Source organism: Cuculus canorus, chromosome 1 (genome assembly GCF_017976375.1).
Source record: "Cuculus canorus isolate bCucCan1 chromosome 1, bCucCan1.pri, whole genome shotgun sequence".
Lineage (NCBI taxonomy): Eukaryota > Metazoa > Chordata > Aves > Cuculiformes > Cuculidae > Cuculus > Cuculus canorus.
The window spans coordinates 158,290,536-158,317,078 of record NC_071401.1 but is presented as its reverse complement, the minus strand read 5'-3'; the positions used below and the strand labels follow the sequence as shown (position 1 = coordinate 158,317,078).

Below are 26,543 nucleotides of genomic sequence, written 5' to 3'. Positions count from 1 at the left end.
AGAAGACATTTCCACAAGCGTCCGCTGCACTGACACAGGCTGCTCTGTGACTTCATAAATTCTGACAAATGACACCACAACACGGACCCCAAAGTGTTTGATTTCGCTGCACCACCTTTGTGATGTTGGCACACTATCTTTTATGTTTAAGGTGATGGAATAGCACATATTACGGTTTACTTGGCGGGATACAAGCCCGCTAAAATGAATGTCTTACAGAGACTAGACCATTTCAAATTATTGTCCCAATTCTAACGTGTATCTAACATCAAATCCATATCAAAATTCACACGTTGTATGCTTAAATAAATATGACTAATAGCAAAGATCACAAGACCATCACATTAAGTAAATGTAAAGCAAGTTCCTAGTTCTTTGCTCTGCCAAAATTGAATTCCAATCTATTACAAGAGCCTGATTTGGTACTAATTGTGTAAAACCATTAAATATCTTTATGGCAAGAGTCCTAAATATTCTAGTCCTGCTGAAAAGCAAGCAGTCCTGCAAATCTAGGTCACAATTATTTATTTTTTTAAGAACCCATCAGTATGCCAAGTGTGTGACCAAAGCACACAACAGTGCTACAGAAAAGCTTCAAATAAGCCAAAGAAATGCAGAGGAAAACACCCATATGAGAGAAAAATAAAGTTACTAGGAACATCACTGCCTGACAGCACAGAGTAGCAACAAAAGCAGCAAAGCTTTTATCAAGCCGTTCCAGTAATATTGCCAGGCTATGGCAATGACCTGCTTGTAAGAAGGTGCTTGTGAAATCTTCAAGCAGTACCACTTAGTTTTGAAGTCTTGGCAAGACAACCAGAATGAAAAAGCTGGGCCCAAAGCGGAAAAAAAAAAAAAAAAAAAAAGAAGAGAGAGACAAAAAATAGGAACAGGAAAGACTACCAGAAAGAGTTCACCAGGAGTCTTTCAACTCAAATAGAAAGAAGTGGGGTCACCAGACAAGCAGGCCCTTTGCAGTGACATCCCTGTTACCATTACTCCCAGCCTGAATTTCATGCTGCCATTCTCACAGTTAGCATGGATAGTCTGTGGTTTCTGTGAAACAGCCTGTTACCCTATTCCAAGGAGTGACTGGGGATTTTCCATTTTAATCTCAAAACGACTTTCCACTATAGCTGGAAAAAGTTGTCCAATATTTCACAGTAGGGATGAGGAGGAAGGGAAGGACGATATGTTACACCCTAAACTGAAACTATACCCATTACATTATATAACCTTCGTATGAAAGACACTTGAGTTTATCTGCATAACCATCTACAAAACAGTTCTGATAAAAACTGTACTTGTGTCACTTCAATATGAATAGAAAGCTTGTTTGCTTCTGGAATTTTTAAAACCATGAGTAAAAAACCATTTAAAACTGCTACCAGCTGAGGGATTCCACTCTCAAACTTAATTGATGTGATTTCTAGGAATCACACAATGCTTAAACCAAATTATAAAATCTACCCAATTTGCAGAGACCTGAGAACATCACTGGCAGATTAAAGACCATCTGTCCACATTTAAACAGCAGTGCTGCCCATTAGGAATATAAGGAGCCACTTCACATTAGGGAGAGATATCAAGTGACAGGCGCACTCCAAGATAAAGCAGATTGAAGGGAATATTTAAAAACCTCACTGACATTCCCTATATGTGGGAAGCAACGTAAACAGCTTTCTAAGTATCATTCCACAGTGCCGAATTTAAATGACAGTCTTACGGTCATCAGCCCTAAGAGCTGGGAAAACAAAAGAAATACAGACACACACACGACCCTCCAGATGTACATACGCAGACTCCAAAACTGGCTTTGGTAGTCAAGAGACCTCAGTCTGCTCTCAGCTTCAAAATAATTAAAGGAAAGCAGCTTTTATCAAGAGCACATTAATTTCTATGTTTATATTAATTCCACTTGTACTCAATTAAAAAAATAGCCAAGTAAATTAAAAAGCAACTGTTTTTCAATTTAAAATAAATCAAGTGCAATTCAACATTCCAGTAAGCCAAGAGATCAAGTATAAGAGGAACATATTGAATTCTGAAGTATATGCTTCAAAGGAGTGTAAATAATTTTTCTTTTTGCTAAAGATCTAACAAAACAACTTTTAAGCTTTCTGAGACTAAATAAGTGTTAAGAGTCTGAAAATTTAGTTTATCTTCAAGGGAAATCCCTTCTACAACATCATTGAGTGAACACCTCATCTTCAATATTCAATAGGAAGATTTATATTTGCTTATATGTACAGCGTCAGAATTTTCACATTAAGTATTACAAAACAATTTCACATTAAGGATTGCGGAGACCTCTTGTGACTAACATACTTAAAGTGGCTCAAGACACCAAATCTAATACATAATTATAGTAGCCAGTCTCTCAATTTTAAGCTATAAGTACATTTCAAATTGAGCTTCTAACTTGCTTTGAAAAACATGCCTAACTTCATATCAGATGGTTCCACAGTATCCCACCATTTTTTGTCTGACTTTTTAATCATTTATTACCAAAAAACGTATTGTGGTCAAGTGCAGGACCTCAATCAAGTCAGGGTATGCTGTACTGCATACAAAGATGAAAACATACTAAAGTTTTCCACCTTAAGTCAATAAATAACTTCTTTTTCGTGTGACCTAACAAGATGCTTCTCAGCCAAAGAAGAGCCTCATAGAAAATACCCAGTTCTCGCCACTTAATAATCTTAAGTATTAACTGTTAAGATATTGAAACAAAGGAAATAGATATCTGACTCCTGCATACAGAATGGTTTGATTAAAAAGCTCAGAAATATATGCAATTCCATTCAGCTGAGCAAGAGTTCATATCAACTTACATATAGCTGCTGCTTACTCTTAGTTCCTGCATCAAGGTTCAATCTCACCATCCTACTCTACCCATCTGTCAAAAAAAAAAACTGCTTGGACCTCAAATGAAAACCCTGTAAGTGTATTTGTGGAGGTATGAAAATCTATTAAAAAATAAAAGCAAAAGATAGGGAATTTGCCCCATAGTCAATGTGATAACTAGAATTCGCAAAGAAAAATTTTATTTTCAGACCTATACCAACAATTAGCAAGAGTCTAACTCGTTATGAAGGCTCTGCATTACAGGACTACCCAACCAACTCTGACCAAGGCTGAGACCAGCATGTATTCAGTGCACTGAGAAATAAGCTTTTTTTTCCTCTCACATTTGTAGCAAACAATTAACCCTGACGTATTTCTAACTGCTGGTGAGCCACTCAACAAATTTATTAGGGAAAAGTTCTTGTTCTATAAACAAGAACCGCAGTCTTCCATCTGTAGAATGTAGCTAGTGCAGCTGAAGCTCATTTGGTGACACTACTACAGAAATGAGAAGTCTGACATGAAAAGTCCCCATTTCTGAGGAACAGTTACAGAAAAGGTGGTCAGGACCAACGCTCCACAATGCAAATTGGGTCAGCCACTCAGGCCACTTATTTGAGCCAACAGTGCATTTATTTCAAGTGTAGCTGTGTTCACAAGATTAGTCATTCCTCGTGATGCACTGCAGCCAAGAGAAGTTAGAGGATTATTTAAAATAAAAATACTTTTTACTTTTTTTGTCACATATTTTCTCTGAAATAAAACTACACGTTTAAAAATAAGCATTCTACTACTAAAAAAAAACCAGGATGCCTGTCTGTCACTGCTATCCCTAACAATCTTACAATCAAAGATTCGAAGTAATTTGTAATAGCTTAAAACCAAACTCCCAGTGATGAGGGCACAGATATTTATTTATCAATCTTTATTTGGAATAGAAACTCCTATACAATCACAAGAAACAACTCCACAGTTGCAACATTAGCACCGAAAAGGCACTGGGAGGGGAAGGTGGGTGTAAGAGATGAGATTTTAGAACAGATGGAGAAGTAGTAGGATTTAAACGACAGGTGCAGTGGATGAAGTTCTCTTGGAGATCGTGACAAGATTACACTACAGCAGGCAGGCCAGCCTTAGTAGTAAATGTAGAAAGTGTAAGAGAGTTAAGGGACAAAAAAAACAGAGGCAGGACAAGGTACATCCGTAGCGGATTTCAAACAATGTGACTTCAATCTTGACATTTATTTAATGCTTTGGAAATGAATTCAATATCCCACTTCCATTTACTTTATTTTAAACACTGCAGCACCACTCTGGCTGCATTAAAAGAACAAACACCTTCACAGCAACAGAAGGGAGCAGGCCGAAAGTTTATTTACAAATTGAATTTGTTCCACACTCCTGAACACTTCACCTCTTCATTAGTGAAACAGAAAATTAGTTATGAAGTTAAATAAAAGGAGAACTAATTTCAGGGGCAGAGGATACACAGACAGAAAATATCGCCTAAAGAAGGCGGGTGTGAAGGCCTGAAAGTCCTTGGAAAGAAGCAGCATCCCTTAGGCATAAGGACTTACGAGAAAACAAAGTATTCAGTGGCAAAGGCTGCACCAGCAGCCTCATCTGCGTTGAGGAAAATGGGACACACAGGGCCTATATACTGGGGTCAGTAAAAGCAACCCTGGAAACAGCCAAGGGTCATTTACAGACAGAACTTGTCATTAATGCCTTTGTTAAAGGAGTGGCCTCAACATCAGTGTAACATATCCATTTCTGAGATGAGCTGCTCCGCACTGTGAAAAGATACAGGCCTTTGGAGCTACCACACACAGCACCTAGAACTAATAGTGTATCAGCCAAGATTTCAACAGATTTTCTATTTCCAGTATTTAAAAGTGATCAGAGAAACGCTTAAGTCACAGGCAGCCACAGACCTAACAAGAGGCACAGAAAGGCAGTGTTCAGCTGCCATGCTTTGTGCCCAGCTGCTGTCAGAAAGCCAAATATCAAGGAAGACCATCAAGTGAGCAAGCAGTCCTCTTTTAAAGGATTACGACAGAAAATTCATGGACTAATGCATCTCTGTCCGTTAAGACCATCAATACTTAAAACTGGAGCTAAACCTTTCACATACTGTCAAGTCAAAGGAAAAAGTATAGCAAAAAAAGAGTAGCAAAATTCATCCACTGCATCCAAATAAAGGGATGCGAGGCAGCACTGTAAGTCGCAATGACTGTTGCTAGGGTATGGGATTAAGTGCATTTTGTACACAGCATCTGGAGAACTTTAAGTTTTACAACAGTTGCAGAGGCAGAACCCCCTCAAACCCCATACGAAATTATTATCAGCTGCTAGGCTGCAAATTCAAGGGTTTTTTTGTTCCATGACTGTACAAAACAAGACATCTTTTAAGTCGCCCAGGAGACAGAATCAACTATTAAGAAACAACTTTGAGAGAGGAATCAAAGGCAAAAGGACGTGGTCAAATAAGAAATGCAGGTCCCAAATGGAAAGGAGATAATGTTTTCAGAAAATACCACGTCAGACAAGGACTCTTAGTATTAAAGGCAAAGCATGTCAACACTAATTCTGATCGCACCCTTCTCTGTGGTCAAAAAAGAGTCTTTTATACAGCATGATCACATCCAATATGTAGGCAACTTCCTTTGTTTTACTAAAATATTGTACAAAGGCAGCATTAGGTATGAAAAGATTTGATGTTTAATACAAGTCCAATAGCAGGGGGCATGAAGGCCTGAAAATGTAAAGCAGGAGAAGATGCAAAACCATAACTTAAGTACGGAAAAGCTCAGAACTTAAAATAAATTGGAACAAGTTGATCTTCTTACTAGAACCTTCACTGTTTTGCCCTCCCTGCTACCAGCTATTCCTTCACAAAAACCTAAATGCAGGCAAGACTCAGATGTGCACACTAATCAGAGTCTTGGTAAGAAATGCAATGCTACTACCACAAAGACTGCTGGATGGCACTCAAACTTAACAGAATTGTCTACCTATTCATCGTCTCAATCTCATCATGAAATATATATAATCCCATCAATTCAGTTGTGCCTATTCAAAAGATAAACCACATCTTCAAAACAGATAAGTCCTGAGAACAAAATTTTCATTTGTCAGTCTTATCCAACTATAAAGACTTAGGATATTCAAGTCCCATGTTTTGAAGTCTCAAGAACAGAAGTCACAGAAGACACAAGTCTACTGCGATGTCTGTGTCAATGGGCTTCATGGCTAAAATAACTTCATGGGTTTTACAGTGGTTACTTTCAAGGACACCAGGTAAGACTTCTTCTCTACCCCTAACCTAAAGAGGGTTTAATTCTTCATGTGTCCAGTTGACTATTTCCTCTATGTTAGAATTCTAATGTATGTATGATAGATATTGATTGCCTGTCTGTGTTCAAGAAGCATTCAGACAGTGCTCTGAGATGTATGGTTTAATTTTGAGGCTGCCTGGGGTGGAGTCAGGAGTTGGACTTGATGATCCTTGGGGGTCCCTTCCAACTCACGAGATTCAATTTATGTGGGAAGAATATAAACAAAATGTGTGTAGCATTAGTCTTGGAAGAGTTAAAATTTCAAACTATTATTATTGTATTTATAAAATCGTACAATTAAGTTTTTCCTCATTTGGAATTAAGTTCAGAATAATTACAAAATTAAGAAATGAAATAACAGTCAGTGTTTCAAAATGTCAGTTGCTTCTTCCTGCACAGAACTGATGGGAAAGGCAGACTAACCACTTGCAACTTCTTCGTCATGCTTTTGACTGTGTGGATTTGTTCTTATGCTTTTTCTCTGTAATAAAATCAATGACTAACAACCACTCGGTAAACTCAATAAATTATGTATTCCTATTTTTACCATTATTAATATGCATAAATCTCATTTTCTAAGCATTTGTCTCAAAATACACTGTCAATCTGGGACCTAATTTACTCCATGACCCAATAATTAACCTATTTTTTTAGGACACATCACCAGGCAGCAGGATAGCAAAGATGATAGCATATAAGTGATCAAATCACAAAGAGCTTTCTGTTACCCTAAAGTAACATAAAAATAAAGGCACCCACCCACATTGTTGTCAGTGGATCTTTCCTTCGGTGTTATCTGCAGAACAAATGATAACCACTGTCCTATATTCTTTGGATAGGCTGTACACAATCTAGAAGATTGCTTTTAGCAACAGTCACACTGTCCATGAATAAGTCGCTGAACTTCACTCCTGAAGCACAGTTACACAGTTCTAATTACACAGTAAATCTAATACATCCTACTCCAGAGAATAGCAACAAGTCTAAGTTTTCCCTTACTAATAAAATACGTAACATCTGCTACAGTTTGCAAAATCATACAGTGGAGGGAGAAGAAATGCTAGTCTGCAAATCAGTCAATCAAAAAGTCCATTTAAATATTGTTTGGAGACAAATGTATGCCTGATGAATATGATACATTTCAAGTATATGCATAATAAAATTATGAAGTCAATCCTGTCATTTCAGTGGAAACTGCAGAATGAGTTTCATGAATATTACTTCCTCTGAGAAACAGCTTATCAAATTCCACATAGAAATTATTTTTAAATGAGAGATTAAAAAAAAAAAGTACACAGCATGTGTGTCCCTCCATTTAAATCTGGTGCATATCACAAAACAGCTCTACCTTGAGCTGTTGGGTTATGAATGAAGTACACCTCTGACGCTTTGGTAAAAAGGTAGCTCCAGAACATGACATTTAACGAGACACACATGACCATTTCACTGTTACGTGAATACTAACACCCACCTAAAAAGCAGAAGCAGCAGCAGTTTAAGACATCATTTTCTTCACATAAGATTCAAAACCACAAGTACGCTTAGTGAAATCAACTAAAATTGGATTTAGAAAGCCTAGAAAATAGTGTGCTAACTTCATATGAAGCTACAGAAGTTCTCAGATCTGCTTGTTTTCATATAAATGAAATAGAGAAGTTGAAAATTTTTATTTTTAAATTACTTGTCCACAGTCATCTGCTTTAGGAAACTAGGAATTTAAAATACTGTAAAAAGTTGTGATCAAAGACCTTAGGAAGCAAGCAACTTCTAGCAGAGACCCTGAACTGCAAAGACAAAACGTGAAGTTTCATGTGCACTAGGTTTCTTTTGCTGTTATTTCTGAAACAGCTGAGTTGATGACACTTTCTGAAAACACCCTAATACAAACTAACAAAAGAGCTAAAAAAAGGAGCCTCAGGTATACTACAATTAATCTCTTCATACTGCTAAACCGCTATTATGATATGTACTGCCTTTCTAGCAGGTCAGCTAGAGTCTGTCACAAAGCACTGTAATAAAGTCACATTGACGTGATTTCTCTGTACTTGTACACCAATTTCCTCCCCCACTAGACAGCCATATCTGAAAATCAAACGAAACTAGGAAGGTTCTGTAATTATATACCTGCTACTGACAGATTAAAAACAAGCATAAATCACAGGAATTATTATTCAAAAAAAAGTAAAACGGGAATTCTTTGAGAGACCTGTGCACTAGATATGGATTTGAAAAGACAGAACACTCAATAAACTGGAAACTATTAAGTCAGCACACAAAAAAAAAGGTATGAGGGCACCCTCAGACTTTCAAATTCTTTTTACCTCTTAAGCAGTTAGATCACTGCAGAAAACCCTAGGCACTAAATACCAGACAAATAAATCAAATCCATAACCCAGCAAACAAAGCCAGAACTATCTGAGACTTTAGCTGATTTCTGACAACAGGAAAAGAAACAGGAGTAATCTGTTTGTGCAAATGATTCTTTTGTCAAGACATATCAAAGCTGAAACACAGATCAGCTAAGAAGCATTTTCAGTGCAGCAGCTGCTGCTATCTAATTGTCAACCAGGCAACTAACAATGTTTTCTGTAACAGGAGATTAAAGCACACTCAGACAAACTTTCCATAGAGACTACAGCAGATGTTTATTTTCCATTTTTAGCTCTGTTTATACCAAAAATATTTTGAGATTAATTTGTTCTAGCAGTTGTGCAAAAAAAAAAAAAAAGGATATAGTTATCTACTCTGTTGCCTTAAAACATATGGGGGAAGTACATGGCATGGGCTGTGCATCAATCAACATCACAAACTGGGTCTTGAGGAGTTTTACCAAGGTTATACAAGTCTATAAACAGAAAGAGGTCCACTCTCAGACTGCCTAAGGCAATGGATGTAAGGCTATTTAAAGAATCGTTTCACAAAGCTAGAATCAACCTGTATCAGAGACAGGTCTTTTTCAACAAGTCCCCCACAATTTAAAAGAAAGTCTTGTTACTGGCCCCTTGAATGAACAAGTTTTAGAACTGAATGGTAAATTCAAAACTGGATGTCTTGCAATGTTCCTGGAATTTCTAGGTAGTTCAGTGGACAGTGAGCAACAATTTGCAATGCAACGCTGCATTTTTTACTCCATGTCAAAAATAATTTCTTCCCACACACCTTTAATGCTTCTATATAACAATATCAGTAATTTTTAGACTAATACTTTGTCACTGCCAGTATAAAGAGTTTCAAACTACTTGCATTTGTGGTCTGGAGCAAGTGTTTATACTATCAATTGGCCTAAGGACCCTAACAACAGTATTGTAGGTTTAACAAGCCTTCAACGAGGCTAGAGCACAGGGAAATAAGAGCCAAAATTACCTCTTGTACTACAGCATGAAAGAGGGTGACTTTTTCTAGGTCGTTTTCTTATAGTATAGCTAGTACTTCTCAAAACCTATCACTGGCAACATCTCAAGCAGCAGTTTTCTTCATTTCAGGGCTACAAAGAGCTTACAGTTTCACCCTGCAGTTCATTTTACATTTAACACTTCCCCCCCCCCGTTAGGAAAAGAGGGCCTGCTTGGGCCAAGCTGAATCAGAAGCATGGAATGATTTCAAATACCAGAAGTAGATTTTTAATCAAGACAATTATTGTTACAATTAGCTCCTTGGTTGTAATGTTTGCTGCAAGAGCCTGTCAATCCATTCAGGGCAGCCTGAACTGGCCTGACTGCACATCTATTTTCCTCCAACACCACAACCCTCACAATCAGGACAAATGCTCTTACACACATTGCAAACATCCATTCAATTAAGGCCATGTGAAGTACAGAAATGAACAGCACTGAATGTTTTTTGTGCAGCCGTTCGGTTACGCACAAGAGGGAACAACCTGGCCAAGCCATCTGGCACCCATTACCATCATTACAAATTTTCGCACAATTTTAAGAGTTCTGGTCAGCACCTGCACATCAACATGGAAGTCACAATGTGCTTCCATAGCCTACTCTTAAGGAAACCAAATCTGGCAAGACTGAAGAATTAAAATACCAATCTGCTTTGGCATAAAATTAAGCGGGCACAAAATACTCCACCTTCCTTATAAAGCTCTATTATAAGGCTAAACATTGACATAGTTTTTTTAAAAAATAGGAAGGGCCTATTTAAAACAATATTCCTCCCTCTGTTCATAAACCTAGCAGATACTGCTCTACCACTCGTAGCTGGCTATTCTCTTTTCTGTCCTAGCTCAGAGAAGCTGAAAGCATGAATTAAGTCATATTCACGGGCGTCCCGATTCACCTACCTGATATAGGGATCCCTCCCAGACCTGTGCTGTGTTGTGGTGGGAGATTCAAGTCCAAGAAATTACTATTTGAGGTGGGATTTGCTGTGTGGTTCAAGTGCATGATGCTATTGCGTGGGAAGGCCATCCAAGGATAGCGAGCTGCTTGGCCTGGAAAACTGAAGGAGTTGTAAACGGCTCGATGCTGTTGAAACTGTGGGAACCTCTGTGGCATGACTGGAAAGGTGCTACTGAGAGAGTTGGCATTTGTGGGTGCAGCAGGATGCAGGAATCCAGAGCCTGGCCCTTTGGCAGTTGTAGTGTGTGGGGTAGGGTTCTGAAGAGATGTGGGCGAGAGGGAAGGTTGGTCTTGGACTGACAGTTCCTTCTCAATCAGGTCTGCTAAGGCTTTACGGGTGATATCAAAGGGGTCAAACCCTAAGTCGTCCTCTTGCTGTTTAGAGGAACCAAACCCAAAAGCCGCTTGCCAGTCTGTGGAGGAGGATACTGGTATAGTTTCTGTTGGAAAGGAGGAACAGGATTTAGAAAAAGAATTAGTAAGTATTTATACACACAAAAATTTCACCCTCAGCATATCTGAATATGCTGCCAGTTATCTTGCATATAATACTTCCTTATACATTCCTAAAAGATATCTTATTCAACAGCTTAGAGTAACATTTTCAGATCAAACTGTCATAAGTTTCTACTTAAGGTGAAGTGGTAGAACAGTATTTTTACTGCAGAACTGCTCTGTTCCTGAACTACTGAAAAGTCTTGCCAAACAGCATTTTCAGTAATAGCACCCAGCAGAATGAGACCAATAAATACTTGCTTCGAGCCTTCTTCACACCTATATTGCTGGATGGACGTGTGATCAAGCATAGTTTAAGTAAGGCTGTTATTCAGTACCATATTTTGCTTTCAGCATTAATGCTGTGCTTCAGCTCTGCTGTACAAGAAAGGGGGGGAGGGGGGGGGGAATGTTCCCCTGAGAGGATGAACCTCTGACCAGTGATTAAAAAACCCAAACAAGTCCCCTCCCCACCCTGTACACCCTAACTGACTACCATTATGAAGAAAAACAAGCCAAATCCAGCAGACACCTTGACAAAACAAAAAGAAATAAGGAGCTGTATTACAAGACATGGTTAACTATTTTGAGGCCATGTTGCAGGAAAGGTCATCAGAACTTGCCTGCATTTTCAGCTAGCATTTCATTTTGTTATGATGATGAACCTTATTCAGGTTCAGTGAAAGAGGAGTCTAGGTTCACAGTATTTTTCCTCAAAGCTGTGGTAATGCAAGCAGATGACTACACAGTAGTATCACAACGTTAACTCCCTCTGCTGGTAGGGAACCTGGTCTGCTGCTTTAGGGAGCTAAAATTGAGTTCAGTGTCTACACCTGCATCTTCACTCTAAAATCCTTGACAATAGATAAAAATAGCTATCAGATAGCCAAAAACTTATTCTTTGTATTCTTGATTAAATATAAAATTCATGGTGGCTATAAATTATGAAACTAACAAGATCCCTGCTACCTGGAAATTGTCTCTCACTGCTACTTAATCCTCACAAAATTGGTACATGTAGTAGCAAGTAATTTCCTTGGTAATAAATACTGCTTACAAACAGGATGACATCCAAAAGAGATAAACATCAAAAGAAGACTAATCATTTAGTAAACCAAGTGTATCCTGAAGTACCATTTACATTACATTTATTACTGATATTGTTTCATTTAATTTCCTAACACCTCCCTCAGATTTATAAAATGCAAGCTCTTAAACGCTGTTAACCATTCCCAAGACTATGTAAATACACTTAAAACTACATTTAATTCAAATGAAACGGTATTTCATAGAAAGTACCTGAAAAACACAGGTATTGTTCAGCTGATGCAATAAATCGTATCTTTGTCTTTTCTGAATGTATACTATCTCTCTTCACAAAAATTAGGCGCCTTCAGGTAACTATACAGGACACTAAAGAAAATTTTGAATTCCACTGCACAGCTTCTGATGTTAGAATTAAGATTACAACAAATTATTATATCAACATCTACTGAAACTACATCTTCTCCCAGTCCTCAAGAAAAATCTGTAACCTTGAATATTAGGCATATACGTCATCCTATTATTCAGATGGGCATGTGGCTAAAAAAACTAAATCATGAATTCTGATAATTTAGCCTTGCAGCGAGAAAACTTGTAAAGTTTCTTTTAGACAAAACTCTTATGTCAGTGCAATTAATTCATAGATAAGTGACGAACTTTAATCATTCATGAAGGGGGAAAAAAACCAGTATGAGCAAGTCCTAGAGCTTTTGGTTCTACACAGTTTCAGACATTGGTTGCACGTGGAAGCAATGCCCAGCCATGTCACCTGTGTGCATACCTGATGTGAAGAGGCTCTGTGGTTCTGGTGCTGTGGGCCAGTCATTTGAAGTCTGTGGAGAGCTGGGGAATGGAGGAAGCCCACTAGGGATGGGGTTAGGGTGCCGAAAGTTGTCAGAGAAGAGTGACTGTGATTCTGTTACAGCCCCTTCAAAAGGAGACCGTGCACTGTGATTAGATGAACTGATGGGTATAACTGGATTCGGTTTTGTTAAACCAGGAGGTGGTGAAGGCGTGTCACTGTTTGTTATCTATAGTAAAGAGAAGAAGAGAAACAATTAGGACAAAGTATTATGTATAAAATATTCTTCACTAATACAGGGGAAAAACTTCCTCAAAACTTTGGGCTGCCATTAAGTTAGTTAAAATATAGCTCAGTACAAGATCAAATATAAAAATCAACTTAGCAATAGCAATTTTCGGTTTTGTTTAAAATTGATAGACTTCAGAAAGTACTTGCTTCTCCAACTCCAAGTTGCACCAAGCTCTTGAATTCAATTCTTACATTCACAGCATTTATCTTTATGTCTTACCTGCTGGGAGCTGTCACCATTTCCTATACTGAGGGAATCTGAAGGTTTGTCGATAGGGCTGCAGAAGTCAGAAGAGAAAAGAGAATTAGACACTCCAGCATTTAACTTGAAAATCAACAGTTACTTTCGGAGTGGTAGAAAAGCCTTGAAATAAAGACAAAGCAAAATGAATTAGGAGGAATTAAGGAGGAAAAAAGTCTGCTTATTGTTTACGAGACTATTTAAGTTATAATCATTCAAAGCATTTGCCACATACTGTAATACTACTTCCCACCACTCTTCACTCTGCTTGGTGACTGCCCTGTTAGGGAACAAAACGGAAGTTTTAAACATATTCACAGTCACTACGCCCTTCAAAAAACAGGACTCTTGTAATATGGCAGTATTCTGTTTGTAGTCAGTTCCACCTATTCTACTACTGGAGAGAAACTCTGGAACAGATTTGTTTTCCAAATACTTAAGTTGTCACTTAACATACAAGTCCTAAATAAGTGTGGGGAGAGATAAGAGATTAAATTAACTATTTATTCTGGGTGGCAAGTTAAGCTTACCCCCAGCCTTCAAGCTTGAACTAGCATAAATTAGTTCCAAGGTGAGAAAACTGAGTTTTTAGATGACTGAAGGGAAAATACGCAAGAAAAGACACAGCATAAAAAACTGCCAACAGAGAATAAAGGATAAAAAACAGCAGAAAACCACCTCAGAAAGCTATTTATTGGGAATTAAGATGACTCAACTGAAACAGCACACCTCAGGATTCAAGATTCGACAGGTATCTGTGAGCAGCCTTAATTATGCTAAATACCATACTAATAGAATCAGTATTAGTTCAAGTACAGATTAAAATATGTTTCACATCTTCAAAGTACTTTCATTTTTATCTACCTATAAGAGAAGATGCATAAGCATCAGGCTGCACAGCCCAAAACATTGGCCCTAGCAATAAGGACTAGAAGTAAGAACATGAATTGCAGCTCTATTAAGAGGCCAGAACATGGTACACAGCAAGTTACAGGCATGATCTGTTAGCACAAGACAAATATATATAAATGACTAACTGGGTGCAGACTTCATATTCCAGCTACATCTTGTTTTCAACCACCTCTTGCTACTGCGAAGTTTAAATATTGCACAGACCCAGATATTGTTGACCAAAAATTCATAAGATAAGATTGCCTCCCCACCATATTTGTTGTCCAGAAAAACTACAGACAAAACCAAGCAGAACTAATTCTTTTCCATTCTGAAGAAGCTATGTAAGAGTAATCCATCAATAAAAACAATTTTTGTGCAAAAGAAAATTGACTGAGTTGGTATCTCAAAGATAACAGAAGCTGAAGTATTTGTGACTATAAAAGAAAAATCTGAGAAATAGATTTGCAAATAAGCATTACTTCAGTGAAGATTCACAAACACTTGCAACTCAGTGGTCCAACAGCAGAATAAAGTTCTTCCATTTGGAACAAACTGCCTTGTGTTACTAATTTCTGAACACCTATAGCATAAAAGTTCGCTGTGGACTCTTCACTATGCTGTCATTCGGACTGAAAAGATGATATTTCAGCCAAATTCTCTTCCCAAAGCTACTGACAAAAAGTCACAATGCTGCAGTTTAAAAAGCTATGTGCAAGACAACTTCTAATGACAACTGAAGTGCGGAAAATGTTTATTATACTTGAACCTGCCTAAGGAGTCTTTAATTGTATGACAGTCTTCCAGCCCCCAGGAATGAACAAGATTCACTATGCATTGGCTGCAATATGTTTACCTATATTTAGAGCATTCTTTTCAGAAAAGATAAAAAAGAAGCTTCATGTCACTACTGAGATGCAATCACAGGATCTCTGATCTCAACAGGACTACTATTAAGCCTAACAAGAAGGCAGCACTTTCAAAAGCACTCACAATGATAATGCATTGGTTCAATATTGATTTAAAATGAAGATCAGCTACTTGTTGGGCAACACCACTTCTTGAAATTAGGGTATACCCTGTTATTTTTCCATCCAACCTCTGAATGAGACCACCTGATATTACCTAAGGGGGTCTTTAAAAAAAAGCAGCATGACTACAGACTGCCATTGAAACAGCAAGTGATGCTTATGATGGAAGAGGACACCAGTTCTATTCAAGGAGGGCACCAAAGGAAGAAAAAATAGTTGGTTAGGAATAAGGAAGCTATTGCAAGCAGATTAATTGCTTCCTCTGCACAAAAAAAGCCTCAGATGAATCACCCTGTTGTTCCTGTTACTGAGTGGTAATTAGGGAACCCTTACCTCTGCAGTTGTGTTTCTGGAACACAACACTGTAAAGAGATGACAGATATTCAGCCCTGACATTTAGTTTCCTTCTGTTGAAGCTTTTGAGTGATGAGCCTCCTGATGTACAGCAACTATCGTGTAACTTTTGTGGAAGCTTCTGTATAGAAATGAAGGGCTCAGCCCTGGCTGGGACCATGCTGCTATGTAAACTGTTGATCCCCCAGTTATTCAGTTCCCCTCAGCCCTTACCTGTACCATCACTCAACTTCACATTAGGGTTCTCCTGTGCAATCTGCCAATCGGTCTTTTTGACATGGGCTATGCTAAGCCCAGCTTTTTATCACCTGGTCAGGATCTGAATCCAGCCAGAGAGAGACTGGAGAATCATTCCCTCCACACCAATCAGTGAGAGAGAAAGAAAGCTATCTGAAGTATAAAAGACAGCACAATTACCCGAAATCTGAGTTTGCACCATCTGGAGTCATGTGTTCTGGGTCTGTGCCATTTTCTAATATAGGAGGCGTTTTCCTGTGTTCCATTGTTAAACCGTTGGCTGATTTACTTGAACTCTGTAATGATGGCCAGGCATCTTTGTTATTACTGTTGGGTCTGGAAAAAGGCAAGAGTGGAGAAAAAAAAAAAAGAAAAAAGTTCAAGTTATGAGGAAAGTGTTTCTAAAAAACTATAAGCACTGGGAGAATGAATCCTTGTGCCAGACAAGAACAGATTTATCTGGATCTTATTTCTCAGATTTTAAACGGTGATGGCTTAAAAAAAAGAATTAGTGGGGTAGGGAGAGGCAAGAGAAAACTGAGGGGAACTCTTGTTTTCTTCACTGACTAGATTGCTGCTCTGCTAATGCTGAATTCCAAACTTGCCTGTTTGGGGAAGGAGGAAAAAAAAAGTAAAAATCCTTCAACAGCCTCAGATATCCAGACCTACACACATATTTAAAATTATTGGGTTTATCCCATAAGTAACTGTAACTTCTGTAAATCATGATTTGTTTAGAAAATAAATGTTTCATATTCCAGGTTCTATCAAGCCTGGCCCTAACAAATGCAGTCCATGTTTTATGCCTACACAAAAGTCCACAGCTTTAACAGATCATAAGACCAGTCAGACTGACACACTGTTCATTCAAGTTACTGCTCCCCTCAATTCTAATTCAAAGTCATAATTGCTTCCCTTTTATAAAGTAACACTGAATTTCACTTCAGAGTGAACATTAGACCTGAAAGAAGTTAAAGAGGACTTAGAGCCCAAGTTTCTGCTGAAAACAGTAACACTTTCTACAAACCAAAGCTAGCTGGAGTATCATCTAACTGCATGCATTCACATGTAGTGTCATTTTCTAACCCCACCACCTTACATAGTAAGATTTGCATTTTCTTTCTCCAGTTCAATATCAACTTGAGCTTTTCATTTGCTAAAATTATGTTTTTAACATCCAAGTGCTGTCTTCATAAGGAAGAAGCTTTCAAAAAAAATTTTTTAAAATACGTATCTTCCACTTGATGCTCCCTTTCATTCATATGTTTTTATTACACGGCCCAACATTTTCTCACATCTCTAGGTCAGTTTAATACGTTCACAGTTGGAATCTGGAAATTCTTACAGCTGCTACAGCAACAGAAGTGTTTCCTACTCTATTCAGATAGAATTGGTGTTACAAGGTACCCTTTTAGTTAGCATTGTAAGACTTGCTATTCTACCTCCATTCTTGTTCATACAGTATGTACACAGATGAGAGACTTGACCTGATCTACGGATCTCATCGTTGCTTTGTACACATTTGAAATAAATTAAGAGATAGTGAATTGATCCGATATTGAACATCAAAGAATGAAGAGACATCATCAGCACAATGCCAGTCATTTATTCTCACCCTTAAAAAAAAAAAAAAAAGCAGTAATCTAGATATTACAAGACTGTCAGTTCATTAACTGTTTTATTTTAAAAATTAAAATTTATGTCTGCCAAAGTACAAAGCCATCTCTAGGCTAAAACTAGATTTAAAATGTCAATTAAAAGTCAGGTTTGCATCCAAGGAGGGGAGACAAAGAGAGAGACAGTGTTTTATGTTTTGGGGTGGTATTTTGTGCATGTGAGGTTTTTTGTTCTAGACAAGTTTAAAGCTTTGTGCCTCTAAAAGGCTGTTCCCTAAAAGACCAGCAAGTGCTTAACAAGCGTTTCCACTTGTAGCATAAAAAAAAGAATCATTAATTTCAGTTCTTAGGAAAGAGCCAGCAGAAAGGGAAAAAAACCCAAAAACCAAAAGAGCTTCATCTGTGTTAAAGGTGGAAAATACCTCTGTTTTTAAGAGAGCTCAGTCAACATGACTATCAAGAGATACAGCAAGAGATGAGTACCCATACACACTAAGTAACACTAGGGAGTTTTAACATTTGCCTTCAGCAGCCTGAAGAAAGGTCTGTAAGTAGGACCTTGTCAATTAGAACACAATTGTGAAAAAGCATTCACGCAGATTTTAAGAAATTGTTCTCTACTATTGGATATTTATAATAAAAAGCTACTATTTAGAACTCAACTTCTGCTCAATTCCAGAGTGAAACAGAAATCCCACACTCCAGAAATACAAGAACAACCACAAATTTGCCAGAGGTGCTCACAACCTGCCAAATATTAATACTGTATCAATGAATCAGACAAAAACAAGAATTCAATTGGGTAGAAAGCTATCAAGGAGAACAACACGCATCCAGTGGCTCATAAGCTACAGTTCATACTGATGAAACAGGACTTGAAGGAACAGTTCAAAATCCCAGCTGCAAAAAGATATTCACTTTGTGACCCAAAAGGTGGTGCCTTGCCTTCCGCAAAGAAGTGTGTCTGTGTCATGATGATGTTTTTCAGCTAACAAGAGAAATTAACTCCAGACCTTGCCTTTAGAGTAACATGCCACTTTTTCCATAAGCGCAAAAATGTTAGCACCATAGACTGGCCAAGCTCCAATTCATAGATGCTTTCTGAAGATTTAAAAGCTTGCTGCATTTTCATCCAGGGCATTCGTTGCTCACTGGTATCATTTGTTTTGTCAGAATCTAATTAGGTTTCAAATTAAGATTAGTTCAGACTCTGAATATAAAATAACCAATACCCAAAATGCAGGAAGTGGTGTATTTATTTTACTCGCTGCACTCTTCCTTCCAAGTCAATACTGAACCAGCACCTAAGAAATAAGAAGTGGCACAATCCTTAAGAAAAGCTGCACCTGGAGATCTTGACCACTTGTTGTTAAAGCCGACGTTGACACTTCCTCCACAAGTTAAAGAAAATTTTTTCAGTACACCAGTTCACAGAATTATATTCTGCTTATTCAACCTCCAATAACAATATTTTAGACACATTACTCTCTTGTTCAAACTGTTGTGCAGTGATGCTGCCAGTGGCAATTATCTAAAAAATTCAGAAGTGGATGAACTAGCCCACAACACAAACCCTCACTACAAGGTCAAGGTGCATACAGTGCAATCAAACTCACATTCCACAGTACTCATCTCATTACTTAATTCCTACAAAAAGGAGTGCAGGAAATTGTTAACAGCTTTCAGTTCTTTATCTTACATTGGCATTTAATTGAATAATTTTGATAAGGACTGATGATCCTAGGCTTTCATTTATCTTTGTATGACTCTGTACTCACATGGACAGAAACCTTTTCATAAATTACTGAACTACTTCAACAGAACATTATTTTAACAAGCAGTAGTAAGTAATTATCTGCAATTACAACATAGGGAAAATATATCATTTAAGTTTATTAGATAAAAGCAAGAAAACTTTTGTTCACATCTTGTGCTTTCTTACTCACACAGAAGAAATAAACTGATTTTCCTTTCAGTTTTCAAGGTCCTTACACATAACATTAGGATCGCACTATAAATCACAACGTAAAAAACACAGGAAAACACACACAGCAAGACTATAAGGCGCCTTGGTTGTGATAGTACAGACTGCATTCATCATGACACCATACCAAGAAAGCTAACATCTAGTCTTTAATAAATATTGCAACGTGTTTACACAAATATAAAACACAATATTGTCTCATGTTGAACTACTGAACCAAATGCTTAAAACAGGAAAATATTTCTTTAGCAAGTAAGACTCACACTCACTTTGTATTAGAACAAAGTGGTGAAATGTTTGCAGAGAGAAAACAGTTTATCATGTAATAATCACTAAAAATAACAAGTTGCTTAGGGGATGCAATAAGAATTTTTATTTTGAGATTAACCAGAAAGCAAGCGTAGCCAGGCAGTCCAGCATCAGTACTCATGCATCATACCTCTGCAGTGCTGTCACTTTGTTCTTGTTCTTGTCAACTGTACCCGTAGATAACTGGAGAAAGTTGGGGTTTAGTTTGTATAATTCTTGCAGTAGTTTCTGTTCATATTCTTGGTGCTTACCCGCCTAAAGAAAAAGAACTCACAATGAATGAATACTGGTTTTATATGTGTGTGTATATATATATGAAAAAATATTTTCTGTATATAAATGTACATAGGTACACGCCAAAGCTTAGTAAATGAGCTGTAACAACTTAAGAGGTCACTCCCAACAAACTCAAAACAGTGCTTCTCAGTCTTATCACTGATGTGACCTCAACAAATCTGAAGCTTGCCTAGAAATCACTTGGATGTATTCACCATTTTTGAGATGTCTAAAGCAGAATGATAATTATGAACTTAAGAGAACTTGCTCTTCAGTTCTAATCAAGAGCTTCACAACATACCTTCTAAACCACAAACAGCTGAATCTCCAAAGCAGTCTGCATTTGATGTATCAGCAATACTTCAGCTTTTCAGAAGCTGTGAAGGAGCTAAGAGCTTCTCTTTTAAACCAAAAGTTTCCAAATTGAAGTAATTTTATATAGGTTTAATAAAAACAGCTGAGCTGGTCTAAGTGCTAACAATCACGTAACAAGAAGTATATTCTGAGCAAAAACTGATAAAGCATTCTTTCTAATAATAGAAAATTTGAAATATTTTAACTAATTGAATTAACTAACTGAGAACAATTTCTTGATTTCAGAAATTGAGGCCATCCAATCCAACTCCAGAATATTTTATCTGGCAAGTGAAGGAAAAGAGTATTTTTCAGTCTAGCTTATCTATAGCATTCTGTGGATAAACATTTTAAGCAAAACCAGCAAGATTCACCACTTCCCCAACAATTAAAGTGACATATGAATCAAATTCAAGATAAGCATCCATATTTTTTTGTAGGTTGTTATATCACTCCAACCTAAAAATTACTATTTGCAAGTTAAAAGTATTGTAATGAGTTGAATCAAGATGCAAAACAGAACAGTAAAATTGAAGTTGTCAATAGCTTTTATCTAGAGTTTCCAGATAAAGAGATGCCCTTTAGCAAAGGAAGTAAGTGCCAAGATTTATGGTCAGGCCTTCCGAATCTTAAATCTGGTACACATTATTATCCAATCACATCTCCAGTATGAATTTAAAAGTTCGCACACTAGCTATACACCAAGAAGTTTACACTTGTACATTACTTAATTCCCTTTGTACATGTTGTGTTGGCACAGGAATGGATCAGGTGCATAGGCAATGTGGACATCCTCTTAGAAAGATATTACAACCTAAAAAACCCCCTATTACTCACTTTAAAAAAAAAAAACAAACAACGAGCAACTAAGCAGGAATATTTGATAAAATTAAAAAAACACAAACAGTATTGCTGAGAAACTGAATTCCTTATGGGCTCCTTCAGAAGGGCAACTGTATATTCCACTTGAATACTTCTAGTCAATTACTATAAGTATCTCCATTTTTTTGCTACTTAATTTTCCAGTTTTCCATTACTGGTAGATTCTGAATGTGTCCTTCTCTACACAGTTAACCTATAGAACCTTCAAAAAAAGGACACTGCTGTATTCATCATCTTATCCTACTTCCCAAGTTTCTACAACCAAGCTACCACCTACAGTAGAAAAAAGTGTGGTTCTAGAGCATGGTTTGCCTAAATTCAAACTTTATGAGAAAGCAGCTTTTCCAGAGTGCGGTATTTCTCCACCTGCTATAAACAGAAGATAAGCAACTAGCTCAGATGCACAGATCTGCACCGCAAACATTAAGCAGCTGAGTAAAAAAGAGTCCTCCCTGGATAGCTCATCTTGCTTAAGACTTCAGTGGCAAAACACTGAATGTTATGGCCAGGAACATCAGGTCAGTCCTAAGCTCACTTACCTGCCACATAAATGGGAGAAAAAAAACAAGATTAAACAAGATCTTACACAGGAGCTTGCAGTAACTGTACCTGATTTATAATAAGCAACCCAGAAGTCAAACTTAGCATCTCCAATCTACCTTACCTAAAGTCTCAACTTCACTCTCAGAGACCTCCTATAGTTCTACCAGTTCTTTTCAGTTTATGACAATGTTTGGCTCTATTAACAACTACTGAACCTAGAACGTCCACTGACATCTTTTTTTAAAATCAGAGAATCAGAGCCCAAGACCATGAACATTCAGTCTCACTAAACAGACCTGTAAATTTATTGGTGCCAACTCAAAGCTGGAGACTTCAAGTTCACTGGATTGTACACCAGAAGGACAAGACATTTTTCCAATAATTCCCAATTATTTCCAATAAAGTAATATGAAATCAAGAAGAAAGTTTAAGGCATACAACAAGGAAAGCAAGATTCATTTAAGTCACCAAGATCAAGCACAACACACTCAAGACTTCTGAAGGAACTTACATGTGAAACTGCATGTAAGTCTACCAGTTTTAACCAGCCACTAGGCCAGAGGACTGACAGCTTGTGACTGCCATCTATAAAAAGGGCTGTAGAAGAAATCTTGTGAACTATAGGTTGCTAAGTTCAACGTCCATTCCCCCTCAGATTATAAAGTCTATCTTAAAAGAAAAGGTAGAAGTTGATGGATAAAAACAATCTGCTGAGAATGAATTTCAACATCTACTGTAAAGGGAAATCCTACTTCACAAACATGATGGAATTCTATGACGCATCAATAAGGATAAACAAAGAGGATCCACAAAATCTTAAAAATAGGCTTTGATAAGATTTCATACCAGAAGTTTTATATGAAGCTGCCCTGGCATAGCAGAAATGCTCTCATATGAATTGAAGCTGCTTCAAAGATAGAAAGGCAAAGGTAAGACTTACTGGTCATTCTTTTAGGCTGCAGAAGCAAGGGACAAGAAGAATGATGATTGACATCATTTTTATGTAACACCATCAGCATGCATGAGAAACGAGTGAAGAATAAGTTCCTTGCTGATAACACAAATCTCTTTGGGTAGTCAACTGCCATGCTGATAATGAGAAACTCTAAGAAAACCTCAATAAACTCAAAAAGGCAAAAAGGTAGCTAGCAAATAAGCAGCACCAGAGATATCAGGTAACACATCAAGGAAAAACTAGCCTAAACCATATTAACACTGTATTGAACTGTGAACTGGCTGTTAGCAGCTCAGAGAGGAAATACTGGGGATACTGCCAACAGATCTCTAAAACAGTCAGTTCATTATGCACTGGCAGCCGAACAAAAAATGTGCTGGGCATCATTAGGAAGGGAACTTGAAAAAAACCAAACCAAATGAAAAGCCTACTGCCCACTGCCCCGCACACACCCAAAACGCTGAGAACTGATATCTTAAGCTTTGCGTCCCCCATATTATGAGTTATGATGTGTCTGACCTCTGCATCTCAAGGAAGATACAGGTAAAAAGTACAGAGAAGGGACACAAATTATCACAGCAAGGGAAAAACTGCTTTAACAAAGAAGTTTAAAACCCAGAAACTCTGATTTGAAGAGAAGGCCGAGAGGGATAAGATCAAATTTTACAGCCTTGCAAAGGCAATGGATAAGGTGAAAAAGGGGTCTGCTTTCAGCAAGAACTACAATGTTAAGATTAAGGGACAAAACTGACTGGAGATCAGTTTAACACAGGCAAAAGAAAACATCTGACAAAACAGCTGGTGAACTTCTAGGGCCTGCTGCCAGAAAAGATTCCAGGGTTGACACTATCAGCTGGTACAAAACAGATTAAATAAACTGACAGCTGACAGCTCTGTAAGAAACTAAAAAGCCTAGATAGGAACATACCTTCAAACACATACAATGCAACAGATCTAGGTAGTGGGAGAAATACAAGGAAACTAACAGGGAAGGTGGCCCAGTTTGCTAGTTTCTCCTTGAATTCTACCTCCAATTGCCATAACTAGTGACAAAATATATAGTACAGGGACTATACACCTGAACTAGTGGGGTATTTACTACTTTATGAATGCATAGCTGAAATCCTCATAAATAACTGCTAATGTGTGAAATACATGTTTAACAGATAGGAACATTTTTCCTTATTCTCTGGCTTATATCAGCCTAACATGAAATTAAGTAACATCCACTTGTACAACATTTGTGGTAGCACTAGGGGTAGGGACCACCTGCTTCACAACCAGACTACATGCAAAAATTAAGAACATGGATGCAAAGCTAGCATACTTGATACAAATTTAAAAGTACTACCATACCTCATACACAGGGACAGACCCAGACCCCAAACACCTCAAAATGCACCACCTTCAAGAAAGTAGAGCTATCCATTTACTTGCTTCCCCACCCTCGATAAGCATTTTGATGTCAAAATAGCCAAAAAAACCACATTAGGATTTATGCTCTACTATAGTTACCCTCAATATTTTATTTCCAAACAGCTTCTATACCATTCACAGCCTAAAGGGATACCAGAATTCAGACAGCATGGTCAAATCACAGTTTAAGTTGAGCCATGATAACTAGCACCCCACACAAAACCTACAGCAAAACCAAGATCTGCACCAACCTCTTTCACAGAGATTCAAGATGCTGTAATTTTACCTTGTATTGGTATGAATGAAGGGAAATTACCTAACCCAAGGTTATACGAATTCTTGGCTACAGGTTTACCTACATCTTTTTGACTCATGAACACTCGGTGGCCTTTTAAGCCTTCTAAAACAGCATGCAATGAAGAAAATTTAACGGTTCACTTCCGATAGCCTACTGGTTAATGAGCTTCTGGATTTGAAAATTCATGTCTGCCATAATATCCAGCAAAAGGCTACGTTATACAGATATTAGACTAAATCATATACAATAAAATACATACATGTCGCATTTCATGTACTTCCCATTTAGTACACTTACCTGCATTTCCTCTTTTGTGAAACTGGCTGCTTCATCCCCCAGTTCATGTAAATACATGCAGTCTGGTTTTGGACACTGCATATTTTTTAGAAAATAACTGCAATATTTCGTTGTACCTAATGATGCCTGGGGAAAAAAAAAAGTCATCTTTACTATAGTACTGGAAGTTAAGAATGTCTTTTAAAATAGAAGAAAAATAATTCTCTCCCAAGACAGAGTTCCATCATAATGCATTTTTTGATGCAGATGGACTAGGGAGACAATTTGTAAGAAATCTAAACACTCAAGGGTTAGACAATTAGGATGCATTTATATTTTCATCCAATCTAAATAAACAACAAAATAAGAGGCTCAGTAAATAGTGGCATTCATAATAGCAAGAAGCCAAGTAAGTAGCTATGAGTTCATATTACATGAAACTGGTTACTGTTTTGTAGCAGGGTCAGGAAATTAATATTAACCACATGATTTTCTATAGTCACAAATTTGGCTAAGTCATCCTGAATACCTGTTTACACAGATACCAAAAGGAAAAAAACTTGCATTTCTCAGGAGGGTTTTGAGAGTTGTGGTGTTCAGCTTACAGAAATGTGCTGTAAAGGCAAATAATTAGGTTTTCACACCATGCTATTAAGCTATAGAGCAAAAGTGCCAGTGTGGGAAGGGGGAGATGGTGCACCTCTGTCTTTGTCTCAAACTTAAAAAGCTACCTGCTAACCCCCTAAAGCACTGCCTGCTGGAAGGTCACTGAACTTCCATGCTGTAATTAATGCTAGGAAAATAGGGCAAAACCCAACAACCAGGATATTTTCGTTCATCAACACAGGCATAACTATAGAACTAAGATTTGATACTATGCAGTGATATTAGTGGCCTAGCATATATAGATAAGAATGGAAACATTGCCACCTTAAGTGTTCTGCCGTCTACTACCACGTTATTGACGCACTGTATGGCTCTGAGAGCATCTTCTGACCGGATGTAGGTTACATATGCACTGGCACTTGGACCCTGGAAGAGGAACACAACATGTTTTATTTTTTTTTTTTTTTCCTCTCCCTGACAGATTTGACCATTAAGTTGACTTTTTTAGCAGCTCACACTCACAGTGGCATATTCATGGCTAGATGTTTTTAACAGGAATGCTGACAAAAATGGTAAAATTCTTAACAATTTAATGGGATGCATAAAGAATGGGGAAAAGAAATGCATCAAAATATTACTTGAAAGTTCTAAAAATAATTAAAGTATTTTTCCATTGACATGTACATTAATGAATAAATATCACATTGTTTCTCCTTTGAAAGTTCTCATCCTGTCTCCTAGCTTTTCATCTTTCTAAACTGCATCTTGCATCTAAACTTTGAGAGTCTGGTTGAACAATGTCTCAGTAACTTAACAGTAAATTCTTTTTTTGCAATACTGTTTGTATTTTCCTTTTTATATAGAATCATAGAATGGTTTGGATTGGAAGGGACCTTATAAAGATCATCCAGTTCCAACTCCCCTGCCATGGGGAGAGACACCTTCCTCTACATCAGGTTGCTCAAAGCCTCAACCAACCAGGCCTTGAACACCTCCAGGGAGAGGGTATCCATGACTTCCCTGGGCAATCTGTTCCAGTACCTCACCACGCTCACAATAAAAAATTTCTCTCCTATATCTGCTCTAAATCTCCCCTCTTTCAGCTTAA

The 26,543-nt window shown here is 37.6% G+C and overlaps 1 protein-coding gene across 4 annotated transcripts in view; it reads right to left on the bottom strand.

Annotated features, from left to right (window-relative positions):
* Positions 1–26,543, bottom strand: part of CNOT4 (CCR4-NOT transcription complex subunit 4) — an 80,776-nt gene that overhangs the window by 7,790 nt on the left and 46,443 nt on the right. For 2 of the 4 annotated variants that reach the window (XM_009566040.2, XM_054068557.1), the window contains 7 exons: positions 25,760–25,861; positions 24,851–24,976; positions 19,960–20,084; positions 16,101–16,256; positions 13,387–13,444; positions 12,855–13,104; positions 10,477–10,974 (listed from right to left, as the gene is read on the bottom strand). In XM_009566040.2, the coding sequence (XP_009564335.1) occupies positions 10,477–10,974; positions 12,855–13,104; positions 13,387–13,444; positions 16,101–16,256; positions 19,960–20,084; positions 24,851–24,976; positions 25,760–25,861 (1,315 nt within the window). The remainder of the gene's footprint in view (positions 1–10,476; positions 10,975–12,854; positions 13,105–13,386; positions 13,445–16,100; positions 16,257–19,959; positions 20,085–24,850; positions 24,977–25,759; positions 25,862–26,543) is intronic. The other 2 variants (XM_009566055.2, XM_009566069.2) reach the window with 1 other exon arrangement.